This window comes from Gymnoscopelus braueri (assembly GCF_963280865.1).
Source record: "Gymnoscopelus braueri genome assembly, chromosome: 18".
Lineage (NCBI taxonomy): Eukaryota > Metazoa > Chordata > Actinopteri > Myctophiformes > Myctophidae > Gymnoscopelus > Gymnoscopelus braueri.
The window spans coordinates 17449842-17469679 of NC_137618.1; the positions used below are offsets into that span (position 1 = coordinate 17449842).

Consider the following 19838-nt stretch of genomic DNA (forward strand, 5'->3'; position numbering starts at 1 on the left):
AGTCTATCCCCAGTTTACTAGCGCGAGGCAGCTTGATGTACAAGTGCAACCCCTGGACATGACACTAGCATGTCGCAGGGACTTACCCCCAATACAAGCCTTCAATGCCATGTGCAAATAAGGAATGCATCGGGTACAGTTTCTATAGTTTTTTTATATGACTTGGCCAGGGATTGAATGAACTCTGACGTCCCAATCTCATTCAGGGCAGACACTCTAACCACAAGGCCACAAAGCTGGATAGATAAGTATGGCACATGTACTGTAATGTCACGTCCAGCCAAATCAAGGTAAACAATAGAATAAAATAAGATAATGCAATAACACATTTCTAGTGAGTGGAATATCATTTCAAAGTACTAATTGGGCCAACTTAGAATACATTAAAGTAATCTTCTTAATCAAGTCCAATCTTAAATAGTTAAACCTTCTGACTTAAAAGCAGAGATTTGAGGGAAGTTCTCAAGGCATTGCCAATGAATGGTGGTGACCTAATTCAGTTCTCCTTTCAGAGTCACTTTTTATCTATAACCAATGCATTCTCAAGTCCTGGTAGTCATGAACTGACATCCATCCTCTCATGTTACTGGAACTGCACAGATGCTCAACTGTCATAAGATTGAATTCAAAGCTTTGCTCCCATTAACCTGCATGTGGTGATATCGTCTGGGTCTGCACCCTGGGAGAAAATAAATACCCATAATAATATGTATTTATTTAAAAAAGAATAGATCCACATAAGCTCACAACGTGTTGCAATGTGAATAAATCAGGCTTAAATTGGTAAATTGTTACCAAGGCTGATAGTATTCTTCACTTGGGGGATCATAGATGAACCAGGGCACCTTGAACATCCTTCATTTCCACTGAAAACAATGATTTATGTTGAGAGGCTGGTGTCAAGGCTGCAAGATGCAGCCCATTGGTCAGGCCATAAACCTGCAAAGTTGGAATGAGGGTTGCTGGGAATGAAAGGTCTCAAGGTGAGACTAGTTCCCAAATGACAGTCATCACAGCAGATAACTTAAATAATAGTAATAAAACACGAAGGGTTTCTTTAGATTATAAAAGAGCCATTCAGAATTTAGACCAATGTGTATCTCATCGTCATGGATGGAAAATAAGTATTTATTCAGTGCCTGGGGGAAAACGGTACAGCACACGTTGTTATGGAAATGGTTACCCACAGGTTCAGTCAAGACATCAGTAGCTCTGGAGCCCAGTTAGTCTCTGAAATTCAAAACAAGTCTACCACATCACCGGTTGCATAACATACATCTGGTGGGTTTCCCATCGCAAACACCTCATCAGCAGTCACTCATCTTTTGTCCTACCCACTGATAGGTTTTTATAAAAACACATTTCTGGTAAAAAATAAAAAATAAAAGAAAGAAAAGAAAAAAAAGGTAAATGTACAGTAAGCTTCAATTAAATAAAACAAAAAAAGCTCAATTTCAATTACAAGGAATATTGCATCTAGCACCTTGGATGTGGGATGAATTAAAGTAGAGGCAGAGTCCAAAATACCATCACTGGTGTGATAAAGTAAAAAAAAAGAAGAAAAAAAGGCATGTGCTGTGCCTGAATGCACTTGAGGGAAATCATAGTCACATTTACACATTTGTAGCATAATTCAGTACATACAATAACAACAGTTCATTATATAAGGGTTTACTTATTTTGTATTTAAAAAAAAGAAAGACCGGAAAAAAGAGCAATCCTTTCAGGAAGTGTAATCAAGCAGATCTGATCAGCATCTCCTTTGAAATGTATAAAACGTTCTGTGTTACTTACTACGGTATGTGAATGAGAGCATTTTACCCCCCACCCCCCAATTAAATCTTATGTTCTTACAACACTGTGTTCTTCATTTCAAAATAAATATCTATTCTCTCCTTTATTTTTAAAAATAGTCTTTAAAAGCTTGTTTTATCCCATAGTAACCCACAATTCTTAAATGAAAACAAAACCAAATGTGGAAATGTACATTAACCATCAACAGCTAAATCTAAAAAAAATAAAAATAAAAGCTACTGTGGATGAATATAACCAAATCTGAAAACCATTCAAACTGTACTAACATTGATAACAATAAAGAAAACAATGATAAACAATAATGAACATGGACAACAAACATATAATATACAGAATAAAAACAAAAAAACAAACAAAAAAAGAAAGAAATAAAAGAATACATTTTTGAAAGCGCAGTTAGCTTCTCTTCTTTTGTTCCACCCCTTGTATAAAATATGTGCCAATGCCCCCGAGAAAGGAGGCCAACACCTTCCTGTTTGACCCGTCTCTTTGGCATTCATGGAAGGGAGGAGCAGACTGCAGGAAGCGTTTCTGTCGAAGAGGCAACGAGCCACAGGCCCAGTTCATTGGACGCTTTCACAGGGCGGGTTTATAGGGAAAAATCAAACGTGAAATAAAATAACACATGCCTGCTTGGACATCTGAAATGTGTTTCACTTGGACCGAAACAAACAAACAAAAATGATGCCGATATGGAACGGTGTTTATTTTTTGGAGTGCGAGATGAAGCTGTTCTCGACACAGAGGACTATGTAAGAGGCCGAACAGCTACTGGAGGTTTGCCGTAAGAGCTGGCCACTCTGCAGCGAGGAGGCCAGGCCGGTCACGGCGCGGTCGCCAGCCCGCCACGTCTCGCAGTAGTTGTCTGTCTGCCGGTGGCCCTTGTTGCTCGAACCATGCCAGACCATCTTCTCTGGCCTGGAGAAAACAACACAAAAAGGAAGCAAATCAGTCAGAGTCACGCCAGATCCTACGCGCAGTCCCTAAGCACTTACATTCATTTTGGACACACTGAACAGTCTTGTTTATTGCCTCCATCTTGAATGAATGCAAAGTAAGTCTTGGTGGACTGACACACAGCAAAACAACATTGTCTGTAGGTGTAAAAAACTGTAGGTGCAAACCCTGCCTGCATGAACAACTTGCTCTACATCTCTGTTCCACAAACACTTCCAACTAGGTTATTTTGATCGAGACCTTGACTGTGACCTTGACTTTTTCGACCGAAAAGTCAATCAGACGCTAGGTTCATTTTCTACCTGGTATCCTATAGTTTCAATGTATAGATTATTATTTTGATGGTATGCTATCTACATATATGATTAACTTGCTTATTGTAAGTCGCTCTGGATAAGAGCGTCTGCTAAATGCTTCAATTGTAATCAACACATCTAATCGGTACAGCCTTTCTAATCCCAGTACATTTTATGAAAGTCTGCCAAATGTCTGCCAATCCATACTTAATTTTGACCTTCACATTCTCATTGTGACCTTGGCACTTGACCTTTTTGACCAACCTTAATAATCTCTGCAGGGCAACCAACTGATCATTCCCAACAGGTTTCATGAAAATCCAAACATCAGTTTTCAAGACATTTTGTTCACAGACAGACACGCAGACAGGACAGATTACAATACCCTGCATGCATGCAGGCAAATATGTAAATATGTGAAATGTTAGCTATGTGAATAAATGCTGCCAACATAACAAGAAAACATTCATTGTATGCATAGAGGAAGGTTATGTGCTAATGGCACCAACCTACCATGCACTGTCCCTGAGGATATCTCGACCATCAAAGGAGTAGATTGGTATATTATCATTCATTCTGCCCCCGTTCTCACTGAAGACAGCCTCCCAGCTGTTAAACAGTGTTTGGTCCTGGATGGAAAATAACATATTTATTATGAATAGGGGAACACAGTAGCTTCAATAAATATTGTTCTCACAGAAGAGCAAGCAAAAACATAAATCCAGCTTTGACAAAACAGACATCACAGCACAATCACCACAGTAATCATCCTATTAACATACGGCAATAAACTCTATAATCCAATAATAATCACAAACTCCCCAGTGGTAGTAACTTTACTTACCTTGAGGTTTACTATGGGAAGACCGTCTCTGTCTGACTTGCGGACAATACTGTAGAGGTCTTGGAGCTTTGAGGACAGGAAGGCCCTGAACGTCCCCTTCAAGCCAATGGCACGGGCCTGCTGGAAGCAGAGGAAGTCTGCCCCGCGGATTCCCCGCATGTTACCGCCTTGAGGTGCATTCAGGGCAATCAGATGGAGCTAAATAAGCAGAGAGAATTTTCTTTAAAAAAGAGCTACTTTTCATTGTATCGTGTTGTTGCTGTTTTTTTCACATAATTTCATAGCATTTTTGGTTGACACATGATGATTAGGGAATGACCCTGGAGTCGAGTCAGGGACATTGTTTGGTCCTGAGTAGGGAGCGCCATGGAGAACGGCTGCTTTCGTAATCGCTCCGTAGCGTCACAACATTGTGGTTATATGGTCAATTACTAACCAGGTATCCAGGTGGCCACCAGGAAGCCCTTTTATTTGGTTTCAAACAGATGAGACTTTTCAAATCACTGATGTCAGATCTTGTCAACACTGTTGTTTTTGGGTTGACAACATTTGTACCCACATAGAGACAGTGTAACAATAGAGAATTGTGCATTCCTCACAAGATGACACACATTTAGCTCAATGGACGTGGGCGCCATCTTGGGAGGAATGCCACCATTACAATTCAATAGACCACACCTTGGTGAAAATACCATTGGAAAAAATTATGGGTTGTCAGACTTCAGACACTGGATTACCAAGATTTTAAAGTTGTTGTGAGGTACAGTAGGTAACTAATAACAAAGCTAAAGTAAAAACACTAGTCTTAAGATTTATGTCCTACTGAGCAAAAAGACTGAGTCAATGAAGACAAAATATTGGATTGTCGATGTAGCCTTTTTGGCTGCTTTGCTGTGGTATTTTGCTCTGCTCGTGGCTTTCCTCATGTGATGTGTTATACTGAGTTACTATGTCAGGGTCCATTTGGAACCCCCTCAAGGAACCTTGGGGGTCGCCGGTTTCGCTAGCTCTAGCATCAAGTAACTTACCCCATCTATATGCAACCTTTTACACCATGACTTTTGGAAAAAAATATTGTTACTGTATTCCTGACCACACTGTTAAGTACTGAAGAACATAAAGTTGCTTACAAGTGAGGCCCTGAGAAATTCTAAATGAATAACTTCAGCCTCATGGTTCCCTAGAAACTTTCTATGCTTAAAAAACAACCATGTGACTAGTCCGACAGTAAGATACTCACTCCGGGCCCTGAGGTGTGCACGTGCCCAGCTGGCTGAGGTACTGGCGGATTTGGACGGCGTGCGGGAGTGACAGGGTGGCGAATCTCAGGCTGGGAGGGGTATCTCTGGGTTGGATATCTGGGAACCGGCTCCCTCCTGGGCTGCTCTACGGGTGGAAGTGGTGGGGGTTCGAGGGACTGGATCTGAGACTGGTCCTGAGACTGTGGGTACACCTCGTTATTCTGGAAACCAAAGTACAATACAAGGTCATACAGGCATGCAATGGCTGGCTGTTTAGCCATACACAGAAGAGACGTTTTCATAGGTCTGTTGAAAATATTGTTGAAATGGGTTTATTATTTCCATTTAGAGCTCCTTTCATGCATACAGTAACTCAAAGTGTTTAAATGAGCATTCTAATGTTAATACAAGTCATCGTCTATCATAGCTACATATCATACTTACGTATGATAAACCATTTTTCTCCAAAGTAATTAAAATGTTGACAAATCAAACCAGGGACAGCTTTCAGCTACATTTTGTTGGATTAGCTATCTGAAGCAAGTTTTAAGTCATTTTCATACTGTACAGTAAAGAATGGCTCCCTGGTAATTCTAACAAACATTAAAAAATGGTCGTCGTCAGTAATGTCAAATATACCATAAGTCATAATCAGTGAGTCAATACCACTGGTGTGGTCCTTTGATATGCTCTATGTATTAAACAAATCCCTGTACAGATACTCTACTACTTGAATGAAGTGATCCTGAAAATACTTCGCCACATAAGCGCTGTGATAATACGGTAAAGCCAATCCATTCGTTTGAGCGTCAAACTTACCCCTCTGTAGAAAGGGCTGTAGTCTCCAAGCTGTGTGATGGAAAACACATTCAGAAAATATGAACACTTTAAATTGCAGTGAGAAAGTACGTCGAGAATTTGTTGGTATACAAGGGGCTCTTGGTTGGCAAAACAACAAAGAATCGTACCAGAGGCCACTTACTTGTGTGTGGTGGTCTCTTCTGTGCCTACTGAGGAGACCACCACATCAGTAAGTGCCGTGGCCTCTGGTACAACTTCAAATTGCATTCAATAAATTATTGCAAATGCATAGCACATGAAATATAGCCCGACACACACTCGGACGGGTGCGAGTTTAACCCAACTGAACATATCATGGCCATTTCATGGATGAACGGGTTGTGGATGAACTGAAATGTACCATGACTTGGCGGAGTCCATCGCGGACTCGCAAGTAAAGGTCTGCTTTGTCGATGATGTAGACGAGGCTGCCCTCTGCCTGGTGCCTGGCGGTAGCAATCATGGTGTCATATGACCTCAGCACTGTCACCTGGGGGAAAACAAATGCATGGGAAATTTGGCTTTTTAATAAATACCCCTGAAACCTCAGCTTTAGAATGGCTCTTGCCAGCTCTGTCTATTTCAGCAGGATATGAGACACAGCGATATAGTTTAAAGATATATTGTCTTTACATTATTTAACCCCATGAACCCTAGTGATCCTACTCTGGGGCAAACATTTGGTGAAAATAGCAGATCTACAAGCTCTCAACAGATCGGTATATTTTTGGCAAAGAGATCTGGTGTAGAGGGAAAAAAGAAGGAGACAAAAAATATGTAGGGCTTAAGCGGTTATGTCATTGGTTCTCAAAGTGGGGTCAGAGGACCCCCAGGGGCCCTTGAGGTGGTTGAAAGGGGGTCACCATGAATGTTGGAAACAGAATAGACCCCTACTAGTCCGTTAATCTCAGAGTTATGGGGGTCAGTGGCCTTATCCGAATCACTGATTCTAGTTATCAGACGTTGACTTCTGTTATTTGAAAACCTCTCACAAAAAAATTGGCACCCAAACTAAATTAACAGAAAAATGTATACAAAAAAGTTTGCACATCCATGGAAGGGTTATTTGAAGACAGTGTCATCACCTACCCCAGAGGAGAGCCCAGGTATTCCAGGAGTCCCAGCGGGACCGGGTGGACCAGGAACACTGATGGCTATATAGGGAAACAAAGAGTTGGCAATTACTATTTTTTCTTTACCTTTATTTATCCAGGACAATGTTTGCTGAGCAAGCATGTCTGTTCCGCCTTTACAATTTACAATTAGGATACAGTCACGCTAGAGCAATGGCCAGTGATGCTATTTTCTGCTGTTGGCCACTGGGCAGATCCACAGCAGCTTTGCAGTCAAACGCCCAGCCAAAGAGAGCTTGATGCTACAGTAGTTTACTTAGTAATTCTAAGATCATTTAGTTGAAATTGTATGTCTCTGCTACACCCCTTTGGAAACGTTTTTCAGTGGACTTCGTCAGAAGAGAATCTAAATGATAATATGAGCGTGGTTTAGAGTTTATGGACAGTTTTTTATATGGTTTTGCTGTTGTTAAATCAGGTTTTTTCTTAATTTTTGCATTCTTCATTCACGTTGAGGGATATTTCAAAAACACAAATTCTATGTGAGTAAAAGACACCACTGGGTCGGTAAACGATAGAATTTCAGTCATTTCTTGGGTGACGTACTCTTTTAACTTGCTTGATAAACGCTGAACCACCACAGAACACAATGTAATATGCAGCCGTGTACAAGTGATTATGGGAGAGGATTCTGACACACACACGCACACACACACACACACACACACACACACACACAAAACCTCTACGTACGGTGATTGGGCCTGTAAGCCCCTGGCAATGAAGGGGACCCTGGGGGACCAGGAAGTCCTGGAGAGCCAGGTGCGCCTGGACGCCCATCATAACCAATCCCAGGTGCTCCTGGTGGTCCCTGGGGTCCAGGAGGGCCCATGATGGTGTCTCCCTTTGGACCCTGACACACAAGAAGTTATGGTGAATGAATGTACACAGGTATATAGACAAAGTAAAGGAAGAGGAAGGTGGTTATAATACCGTATGTTTTGTATATGCACAATGTTTATGACAAATAAAAAAATTGCTGATCTATAAGCTCACAACACGTTGCATGCGTTGTGAGCTTGTAGATCAGCTATTGTCGCTGTTCTTGAAACTTTTGGAAAATATTCACCTATAGTGACATTATCAAAATAGGGACGCCATGTTGAAAGCGGATGAATAATATGATGTTAAACACTGTTTCCTCCAACTGGTACTCACTGGTAAGCCTGGGTTGCCAGGGGACCCCGGCTGGCCATAACGAGGATCGTAATATCCGCCGCCTGGCTCTCCTTTCTCTCCCTTCCCGCCGTTGTCTCCGCTCTCTCCCTTCAGTTCATCCTGTTGGACAATCAGCAGATTGGTACACCACAGCGACTTACCATACCTGCCTACAGGACATTCATTAACATGCACAATCTGAAGAAAGCTTTCAATAGACATGTCTCTGTGATTAAAACACATGTAAAAGTGGGAGAATAATGGGATTGATCGATTGATTTCAGTACATACATAATACATACAGTAGAACACATTGACAATGTTAATTAATTAATGTATTTATTTATTGTCGTCCCCGTTAATAATTAATGAATTAATATGAATAAATGAGGGTTGAAGAAAGTGACACATTTCCATAATGCGCCTCTGGATCATGCAAAATCCCAATACGGAAGAAAATGCTGTATTGGGTTCAACATGTTTAGTACGGTATACGACCAATCTTACCTTGAATTTGTAGACGTCAAAACTTGATCCTGGCAAAGGTTAAACAAAATGTGCATTAGTATTAAACTTCCGAAAGTTACAAACCCATAATAGTCCATATATTAAAGGTTAACGCTGATAATGTATATATTTTACTTAGAAATTAATTATACCTGGGATCCCTGGAAGTCCAGCTGCACCCGTGTCACCTTTCTCCCCTTTGGTTGCTACAACAGACACAATATTTTCCATACAATATAATTAAAATGAGACACATTTTAACGCAAGTGTGTAAGTGATGCAGGAACACTGCAGAGCGGTTTCATCCATGAATATCATGTGTAACTATATTAATGCAGGAACATGGAACATTGAAGAATGGTTTCAAACTTTTTAATTTCAAGGATCCCCAAATGAATATGAATTTAGCTGCGGACCCCCATCAGAAAATATTTTGTGCCAGAGACTAAGATTTGAGTTGTTAGAATGTTTTAAAAAATCTCAAAAAATGTTTCACCCTATGTACTGCATATACTGTAGGTTTAAAGTGGTTAAACAGATTTTGATGCTACAGTATATTAAATCATTTTCCTGGGGACCCCCTGGAACCCCCTCAAGGACCCCACTTTGAGAACCACTTATTTAATGCATGAGTATGTGTGACTGATGCAGGAACATTGCAGAACTGACAGTGAGGTCTTTTAACTGCGTTGTATCAATAAATCCCTCAGGTCTAGTATGATTTGACAGCCTAAGCTCTGGACAATAACATCTATTCCCTTGGATCAAACTGAAACTGAAAGACAGGACTTTTTTTTATTTTGTTTTAGAAAGACAGGACTGTTTGTTTATCTCTCTGGGGTTGAAGCCCAATTAAATATCCCTTCCATGACTGGTAGGGGGGTACCACACAACAAATTTGAATCCTTTCATCATAGCAGAGAATATATTGCTGTTAAAACAACCTACACACAACCGTGTGTGTGTGTGTGTGTGTGTGTGTGTGTGTGTGTGTGTGTGTGTGTGTGTGTGTGTGTGTGTGTGTGTGTGTGTGTGTGTGTGTGTGTGTGTGTGTGTGTGTGTGTGTGTGTGTGTGTGTGTGTGTGCGTGTGTGTGTTGGGGCACACCTGGATAATTCCTTGAGGTGTCGTCATAGCGCTTAAAATGAAATAAAACAGAATTAACAAGTAATAATGACATCAGAGGTAATATCCAGTGCTTCAATCCAAGACAGGAAGGTAACTAGTCAGATGAGACATTTCAAGTCCAGAGTACTCACATTGAAGCGATCGATGGGGATAGCTGGTCCAGGGGGTCCGGGGGGCCCAGGTGGACCTGCAGGTCCCTAGAAGTGGCAACACAGTCATTCACTATTTATCACACAGTAAAATCCTAAGTGTTCATTTGACTATTTACTAATAGATAAATGAACACTGAGGATTTCACTGCATATGCGTTTTTAATCTAAATACAGCATGAGGAATGAGGTTGCTAAAATACCAGAATTAAAAGTTTGACAATATAGTTAATAATTATAATTCACAATTTTAACAACTCAACAACTGTGTACAAAATGGCTGCTGGTGTTAAAAAAACAACAAAACATGGTGTCTTTTTTTGTCTTAACATTACACATGTTACATTTCTGTAAACTTTTTTCATCAACATAGTAACTGGACACATTGGACATTCTGCTACCATTTAATCTTCATGTCCACCAAAATGTTGTCAAGCAAGCACACGGAGGTAAGGTATTGATACTTACGGGGTAACTATAGCCTGTGCCAGAGCTGGAGTCTCCTTTCTCCCCCTTATATCCATTTACACCAGGACGACCCTGCAGGGACGACACTTTCATCAATGCTTTTCTGCATCCCAAGATAGCCTAATACTGTTCCCAACCTTTTTTCTCAGTGCACACCTTTTTATAGCCACAATATTCCATGGCACACCAGTATCCCATTGACCACTAAAAAGTATTTGTCTATTATTATTATTACTTCTTACTTATATTGTTGCTGCAATATGACGAACCAGAACAACATTTTTTTACTCTCATGCACTTGTACACAAGATGTAATACTAAAGAAACCTTGCACGTTGACCATTACCGTGTCCGAAATTAGCTGTACAAAGATGGACACACGGACAGACAGACGGATAGACAGAACCTTACAAGCTTTTTCAGACACCTTGGCCTTCATTAAACTTGCCAGTTTCGCTGTTTGATCTTTCAGATGCATGAAATAGTTTCTGTCCTTTGTAGCAAAGGATAGTTTGGTAACAGTTTCAACTTACTGAACCCTAGCATGGTTTGATAGCTTCTCTCCACAGACGAGGCACAGTGAAATAGGAGAAGATGGATCTACGGTAAAAGTGAACCCAAATTCAAGTACAGTAGCCATCACTGTACAGTTAGTTCGCTGATTTGGCTTTCTTTTTATGTTTCTCACTCCCAGGAAAATGAGCTGTGTCTGGGGGAGGATCAGCACGGTTGCTGAGTTTACTTTTTTAATAATTTGTCCCTTACATGTTTTACACACGCACAATTCAAAAAGTTGTTCGCGGCACCTGTCTTGCAGCAATAACACAAGGGAGAACATAACGTGATGTGATATCATCATGATAAATAGCTATAAATTAGGCTTAATTAGAATTTTGCAAAGAACACTGAGACAGCAACGTGATGGTATCCAAATTAGTTTTCAGACTTAATGAGTCAAAGAGTACTTACAGGTCTTCCAGGCATTCCAAATTCCCCTTTTATACCAGGAGGCCCATAGTGACCCTATAGAGGAGAACCAGGAAACACAACAAGGTAAGAACTAAAACAATAAACAAGTAGAAAAGCACGCACATCCAAAAATAGAGTCTGCAAACTGGGTCATGCTCCAAAAGTCTTAATTTTTATTACCACCGTCTGAGGAAGAGCGACCAGGCTCGAAACGGTGGTAAAAAAAATGACTTTTGGAACATGACCCAGTGAGCGGACTCACACAAAAACACAGTAAAATCTTCAGTGTTTATTTAACTCTGAGAGTGTCCAAACGGAACCAAAAATTGACTTATTTGAACCCGTAAGGGTCCAATGACTTATTTGGACCCGTAAGGGTCCACTTGGTTCCGTTTGTAACCTCTCAGAGTGAAAACTTGACTAGACATCTCAAATTGCTTTATGGTAAATTAAGCTACTGTAGGTTTCTTATAGTTTGAATAATAGTAAAACTTACAGTGGGTCCAACAGGTCCAGCGGGTCCTCTGTCTCCCTAAATAGAGAGGTATTAATGTTTATGCATTAGTGCACTGATATGAATGATTTAGACACATATATATAAAGAATGCAAGATAACAGCACCAATGAGCCAAGAACTAAGTAGTAACATTCAGACATAATTATAACGCAATTTTTACACTTCTACACACAGTGATTTTACTGCATGTGTGTGTGTGTGTGTGTGTGTGTGTGTGTGTGTGTGTGTGTGTGTGTGTGTGTGTGTGCGTGTGCGTGCGTGCGTGCGTGCGTGCGTGCGTGCGTTCGTGTACAGTAAGTGGATAACATCACAACAACTCGATTTGAGTCAATAAAGGAGGCGCTTTTACCTTCTGACCCGCGAGGCCACCCAGCTGCAATTGATTTCCATCAGGTCCAACGATCAGGCCCGGCTCGCCCTTAGCACCCTGAACACCACACCAGAATTAGAATCAGAATCAACTTTACTGTCACCTCACACTTTTACAGGTGTAAAAAAGAGTGGGTGAAATATGTTTTTGTGCTAGCTCTCAACATTGCTGTTACAGGAAGAATATGAATATAGGGAAGAGAATAGAGAAGATAGGAACACATGACACAGAACAAAAATAAGGCACAGTCAAATCAAATCACAAAGTCAAGTAAACATAAGGTGCATACAAAATCAGCATGGATAGATGGCACTCCATACACTGTATGTATATTATACATACTGTATGTATATTATACATACAGTTTACATTTCATGTACTGTAAGTTAGTTATTACCTTGAATCCATAGCCTGCTGGACCTGGTTCTCCGCTATCACCCTTTGGTCCAATCGGGCCCTGGCAGGACATGTCAAATATGTATTGTTATTGGTAGAACAATACTCATGAACTAGAAAAAGTGCTCCTCGGAGCACAGGTCTCCGCCAGGTCAGGTACGTTATTGTGGCCTCCTGTTGGCACTATAATAGGCCAATGTGAAAAGGGTGCCATTTCTTCTTAGGCCTTTCACGGCAATCGGACGCTGCATTCATGATTTGAGGCATTTTGTTCCAAAAAATTGTTTTGCTAAATTAGACCTGCTGGTGGCGCTATAACAGGCCAATGTGAAATGGGTGGCATTTCTTCCTCGGCCTAGTGGGAATGTGCGTGTGAAATTTCACGAAAATTGCAAGCTGGGTTCATGATTTGAGGCATTTTGTTCAAAACGGACCAATCCTGCAAACTTTGGAAGCCAACCTTAGCCAATCAGGATGGAATATGGGAAATCGGACAGATCCGGGTTGATCACATGACTATAGAGATACTGTGTACCAATTTGCATGACGTTTGGATAAAATCTGTAGGATTGTAATGTCAAAGAATTTGTTTTGCACAAATCGGCCTTCTGGTGGCGCTATAACAGGCCCATGTGAAAAATTTGGGGCAGAGGTTCTGAAATGGCATCCAGGGAGTGTGTGTGCACAGTTTCGCAGCCAGCGGGCCAACGATTAGCTGGTAACACACGGACAGGACACACACACGGACGGACAGGGGGTAAAACATACTCTCTCGCCATGCCTTTCGGCCTGGCGGAGACAATTATCTAAAGCAGATAACATGGTTCAAATACAATGTTAAATCCTCAGTGTTAATTTAACCATTTTTAACTCTGTGAGGGCATAAATGGAACCAAATGGGTTACAGGTCCTCCATTTGTACACTCTCAGAGTTAACACTGAAGACTTTACTGTGTAGCAGTTTAGCAAAGGAATTCAGACTTACAGGGAATCCAGCTTGGCCTGGTACACCAGGGCCTCCCTATAAAGCAAAAGCAAAATGGCTGAGTAATCTTTTCATATAACAGATGATGCAGTCTTTTCAGCATTCTATGGCAAAGTATCCTCGGGCGAAAGAGGCAATAGTCTCTGTTTCATTACAGCAGATTTGTGTGTGGATCTGGTCAATAGATTGACCGCTGCTGGCAGCCACTCGTGTCTGTGCATTGCATTCAATAATACCACCACACAATCATCAAAACGTTCATGTAACCCACAAGGGCTTCTGGAAATCCCCCAGAACTTCTGTGCTCAAATACAGTACAGTACGCACAAAATTCACAGGCATAAATCAACCATAACCCTAATGAATAATATTTAAATGCAGAAATTGTCCCTGGAATATTTATGCAGTTATTTGAGTATCGGTGTTAAGCGTGTGAACTTTTCAACACCCACCTCAGGCCCAGGATGTCCAACAACACCGTCGTGCTGCAGGGAGACACAAAGGAAATTAATCAAAGATAGAAAACTCCCAATTATAAATTGGACAGTGGCAGCTCTGCACAGCCCCAGCTTAAAGCTGGCAGAAGCACTTTGGTTTCCCATTTCAAAACAAAAATAAATCTTTACAGAAATATTGAGTATGGAGGTACTGTATGGAGTATGTGAACTCAGCCAACACTGAGAAGTCATCCGATCCACTAACTTCTAGCCTTAAACAATATGTTGCAGGCATAAAATAATTAGCACAATATTACATATTTTTCCAAGTGCACAAAATTGGCATATAAAGGCATTTCATTTTGTTTTATGATAGGAATATGATTTATAATGGGCAGATTCTAACATACTATATAAACACAACAATGCCTTGCATTATTTCAAATATAAGTGTTGGTATTACTGTCAGTGTCACTAGACAAAAATGACGCCAAAAAGCACTGAAAGTGGTCCTTTGGCTCGTATTCATAGCTGAAATCAAACTTTTAGAGTGTATCTGTGGCCATAAATAGGGACATAACCTGCAACTTTTGTGTCTTTTTATAAAGTTGTTGAGATGACAAATAGGCAATGCAGTAAAATAAACTAGATTCAGCACTGCCTTGTTGGTGAAACCATTGCAGACAAGTCTTGAAGGCATCGCAAGTCACGCAGCGCAACTCGCAATGAATGCAAGACTTTAGATCCCATAGCCTGAGGGGACAGGTTGGTCAGCTGAACGTGTTGCCCCCTGTCATTGAACAACCCGCCCCCGCACACTGCTCCCGTTTCACTAGGAAATACGTCACGATATGGTTGTGAAAAGCTGTTTCAGCTGCATGGTCTCTAAAGTTGCTCTATAGCAGGGGTTCCCAAAGTTGGGGTAGACTGACGGTGGGGTCGCAAAATTATTTTGGGTCATTAAAAAAAATATATATATATATTATTATTTTTATTTTAATTTAAATTCAACAGAATGGATGAAATACAACCTAAAATGATTACAAATAGTACATTTTACCATTTTAATACATTTTAAATGCGCACTGAACGTGCAAGTTTATGTGCATAAATTACCTCCAGGTTTGGGTGGGGTCGCGAGTCAATGGCCCCCTTATTTTGGGGTCGCGGGCTGAAAAGTTTGGGAACCCATGCTCTATAGCACCTTGGTCAAAATGATACTTTATAGAACCATTTGGTGCCAAAACTAAGCTGAAGAACCACTAGAGAACAGTAAAGAACTTCTAAAGAACCATGCAGGGCCTCATCAGGTTACAGCAGCAGAGCTTAGCACTTAAACTATCCAAAGAACCGCTGGAGAACCACTTTTTTGTGTGTACCACTTAATTATAAAGATTGGTTATTGCCGGCATGTTTGTCTTTGTGTGACTTACACCACTATTGTAGATTATCTGTCCTGGAGGTCCAGGGGCTCCTGGAAGTCCAGGCTGACCAGTGCCATCTCGGCCTGCATCACCCTATAACCAGATATAAGAAAAACAAGATAAATAAATAAACAAAGTTGAATGAATTAACCACTTATTCCGTACGACGAATAGTGAAAATGGCAGATCTACAAGCTCACAACATGTTGCGGTGCATGTAAGATGTCACCATATAATGTTAATAAAATAATCTATGTTTGCGTTTTACGTTTTGCTATTGCTAGACTTGAAAAGGTGGAAGAGCTTAACGTTGCAGAGAACATGCAGGGGTTGTGCAGTTTGCTGATTTCCACACAATACTGGTTCAAAGTCAGTGAGTTTCATTTTAGGCTTTTACCGTAGATCTTACATCTGGGAAATCTTACCATGATATTATGTATAGATTTTGTCAGTGTTTACAATGTATCGTAGACTCTACGATGTAGAGAAAATGCAGATGCCAGGTTGCATGGCTTGGTCATTTCAGCACACAACAGCCTCATAATGTTGTGATGTGCTTTTTGGTGAATATGATGAAATGTTATTCAGACTTGAAGAGCAATACTCACCCTCTCACCCTTGTCACCTCCCTGCCCCTTTGGTCCCTACAGTGAGATGAAAAAAAAGTCAAACCTCCATTTAAGTCCAAACAAAGGTGAAGAACACCACCCCCTCCCACATTGAAATTAAAATGAACCAAATAAATCCACCCTCCATGAATTAGGTTAAAAACCCACAGCTTATTCTAAGAACAAGATATAAACGTTAAAATCTCCATCCTCTGCCTTCATCATCTGGGAATTGAAAGAGACAATAAAAGCACCAAAGTGTCCTGTGCTATTATAATTTATATATTTAAAAAATGATCCCTCTTATCCACTGAAAGCAGCTACAGAATGAATGTCTTTTTCATATTTATTCATGAGCATTGGATCTGTTTTCTTATCTGAAGGATTTAGCCTTCATTTAAAAGCCACAGATGGCTAAATTTCTAAAGAGACGAGTAAAGCAGTGCATACATGTGGTCCTTGGAAGCCATCCAATCCTGGTCTACCGTCTCTTCCTTGAGATCCATCGCTGCCCTTCTGACCTGGTATACCAGGTAAACCGGCCCTACCCTGCACAGATCAAAACATTCACGTCTCATTAGTAGGGGGATTAAAACAGAGTGCGCTCAAACATCATCCCATAGACTTCTGTTTTTAACATACAAGGAAGTTATTGTGAAACTAAATGTGCTCAAGTCTAAAAGGTCTCTGATTTGAATCCTCAGAACAGAGATGAAAATGTGGACCTTGAGTGCAAATGAAACATTTTCTATTCCCTGTAGATGGTTATCTTCAAAGTGATCATGAGCAAGGCATGTCATCTAAACTTGCTCCAATGGAGCTTCTCCTTTGCCAGCTGTATAAGACTGGTTGTACAGCAGCTTCCAGACATGAGAGTATACAGCTGTATATAACCTATTATTACATTACCATGGTAATGTCTGCAGCTAGAATTAGTTTTTTATCAAGGCAACTGGTTAACCACATGAACCCTAGCATCTCTATTCTGGGCATGTCATAATAGGCTAACAGTCAATCTCCAAGCTCACACTACAAGCTCACTTGTAGATCGGCTATTTTCGGCAGAGAGAATTGGTGTAGAGGGAGAAACAATCATCTACTTTCTTTTCCCCTGAACTCTCTGTGGTTACAAAGATGGACTAGAGAAATGATTCCTGTGATCAACCAGCTTGGTAAAAGTGATTAATGAATACATTTGTCCAAAATATTTGTATCGATGTTTTCAGCCTGTATTTTTCAGTTTCCAAGGTCAAGCATGGGAAGGCAATTACCAGGCCAATTACTGTACTTACCGTTAGGCCAGGAGAACCAGGAGGACCCTGAAAGAAAAGGAAAAAAATAATAAATACCCTCAACATACATTTGATTATTTACATGTATCACAGTAAGATGGGTTTTTAAATTGCTGACCAGGTTATAACTGAAATGCTTGGCCAATGGCCAAGCTCAAGTTAACAGAACATTTTGAAAAAATACTAAAAACTAGGCTGGAAAACCCTACAGTGGTTTGCAATATTACATTCAAGGATACAAAGTGTCCTCAAGAGGAACATGTCCTAGTATAAGATCCTAACATGTATAGCTTTTACCGTTGGGATAGTGTTACACGTCTAAAGGATATCATTATTAATGAGAGGTACTAACCTGTATTCCCTCAAGTCCTCTGACACCAGGAAGCCCATTGGAGAAAACGCCACCAGAGCCCTCCATGTCATCCTGCAAACAATCCACAACCACTGATTGAATCATTGAGATTCCTGTTGAACTAGTATATCAACACATCCTGATAGAGGTTAAGGCTTAAACGTGTGGGTGAGACATTTGTCACGGAGTGAAGGGGATACAGGCCTACAGCATTTAATCTTTGATTTATTTTTTACATTAAGCTTTGTCAATGCCAACATAATTCACTTTATGTTGCTTTAGAACAGAAACAATCATGCACACAAACGAGTGTGTGCAGGTTTTTGTTCAAACTCAACGCTACATAAGGTGATTTCACTAATTATGATACCTTTCAATCATAGATTGAAAGGTATCATAGATAGACGTTTTTTCTTTTTTTTCCTTTTTCTTTTTTTTCGAGTAGCCAATACTTTTTACCACATTTTTCTCCCAATGGAATCTGGGAACCCATCATCAAAAAAAAAGGAGAAAACAGCGCCCTCTGCTGTTTTTTTCCCTTCGAATTTGACTCCGGGGGGACCGCCCAATAGAATGTTGATAACGTCCGCTCTCAGCTCTCCTCTTCCGGTGGGGCACCTATGTTTTCATTCCCACTAGCAACATTTCTCCCATGGAACATGGATGTTATAGACGACGAGCTTTTTGCTAGCGTACTTACGTAATTACACAATATTGAACATGTAAAACCACTTCAGCACATTTGTTTGAAGTATTTGATAGATCGGTTGATTGATCGGTTGATTGATTAGAAAGCGAACGCACAGATGTAAATCCAGCCCACAACATTTGATTGGGTAAAGCACGGCTTGCTTCCTGATCTAAGGCCTGCCCACTTGTAGGCCAACGTTCACACCTTCTGAATGGCCCTCCCGAGAGAGGCAATAGTGCAGCTCGAAATATGTTCTTGAGAGATTACTCCCAATGTAGTCGTTATGCCTTTAATCTTCCCCAAACATTTCTGTGGTTTGTCACTGCTGTTGTACCCTAGGCTCGCGTGGCTAGACTATTCGGTTTTTAAGTCTGAAGTTATTTTGTAGTTCGACGTCACTTCCGGGTCCAAAAGGCACCAGCGCCGTCCACTCTTCATTGTAAACAAACATGTCGGAACCCGTAGATCTTTTTACAATAACCTCCTTTTTTCAGAAATGAACCATTGAGGGTTAAAAAGGGTCATAATACTAATATCATAGACAGTAAAAAGTAGGCTAATATATATATTTATATACACATTTATTTATTATTATTATTAACACTAGACCATACCCGTAGGGGGATATGAGCACCCAAAGTGTGCAGTTTGGCTTATGCGCTGAGAACAGACAGTTTATCAGGGATCGAAAGTGAGTTTGTACTGTGTAGTGCAGTGGTTCTCAAACTTTTTCATGGCAAGGACCCCCAAATTGACACTTGTTAGCCCGCGGACCCCCATTTGAAAAGATATGCCAGGGACCCCCATAAGAGAAGATTTTTTTTACGGCTCTAGCAGTGAATCTCAACCATTTTAATTTCAAGGACCCCCAGTTTGACATGCATTAGGGCTACGGACCCCCATTTAATGGCATTTCTATCCCTTGGACCCCAGTTTATATCGTAAAATGTATGTTAATTTAACTCTGAGAGTGTACAAATGGAACGAAATGGACCCGTTAGAGTCCATTTGGTTCCATTTGTACACTCTCAGTTACAGACCCATAAGGGTCCATTTGGTGCCTAATCTATCATTTAGCTGGGGACCCCCTGGAACTCCCTCAAGGACCCCTGGGGGTCCCCGGACCCCACTTTGAGAACCAATGGTGTAGTGTGTACACACACACGCACATCCCGTCGTGGAGGAACAGAACACACACAAACACCCGCGCATATAAAGATCTAACAGGCGGAGCCGTTCCCCGTCGGCCGTCGCCAACACAC

At 40.8% G+C, this 19838-nt stretch overlaps 1 protein-coding gene across 3 annotated transcripts in view; it reads right to left on the reverse strand.

Moving 5' to 3' along the window:
* Window positions 1-1090: 1090 nt before the first annotated feature.
* col18a1a (collagen type XVIII alpha 1 chain a) overlaps window positions 1091-19838 on the reverse strand; it is a 118726-nt gene continuing 99978 nt past the window's right edge. For all 3 annotated transcript variants that reach the window (XM_080456470.1, XM_080456469.1, XM_080456468.1), the window contains 25 exons: window positions 17886-17957; window positions 17534-17560; window positions 16692-16790; window positions 16242-16277; window positions 15643-15726; window positions 14225-14257; window positions 13773-13808; window positions 12789-12848; window positions 12371-12448; window positions 12001-12036; window positions 11505-11558; window positions 10536-10607; window positions 10050-10115; window positions 9898-9928; window positions 8944-8997; window positions 8792-8820; window positions 8285-8404; window positions 7820-7979; window positions 7083-7147; window positions 6355-6483; window positions 5973-6002; window positions 5153-5374; window positions 3913-4110; window positions 3582-3697; window positions 1091-2733 (listed from right to left, as the gene is read on the reverse strand). In XM_080456470.1, coding sequence (XP_080312596.1) covers window positions 2520-2733; window positions 3582-3697; window positions 3913-4110; window positions 5153-5374; window positions 5973-6002; window positions 6355-6483; window positions 7083-7147; window positions 7820-7979; window positions 8285-8404; window positions 8792-8820; window positions 8944-8997; window positions 9898-9928; window positions 10050-10115; window positions 10536-10607; window positions 11505-11558; window positions 12001-12036; window positions 12371-12448; window positions 12789-12848; window positions 13773-13808; window positions 14225-14257; window positions 15643-15726; window positions 16242-16277; window positions 16692-16790; window positions 17534-17560; window positions 17886-17957 — 2121 coding nt within the window. In that variant the 3' untranslated portion in view covers window positions 1091-2519. The remainder of the gene's footprint in view (window positions 2734-3581; window positions 3698-3912; window positions 4111-5152; window positions 5375-5972; window positions 6003-6354; window positions 6484-7082; window positions 7148-7819; window positions 7980-8284; window positions 8405-8791; window positions 8821-8943; window positions 8998-9897; window positions 9929-10049; window positions 10116-10535; window positions 10608-11504; window positions 11559-12000; window positions 12037-12370; window positions 12449-12788; window positions 12849-13772; window positions 13809-14224; window positions 14258-15642; window positions 15727-16241; window positions 16278-16691; window positions 16791-17533; window positions 17561-17885; window positions 17958-19838) is intronic.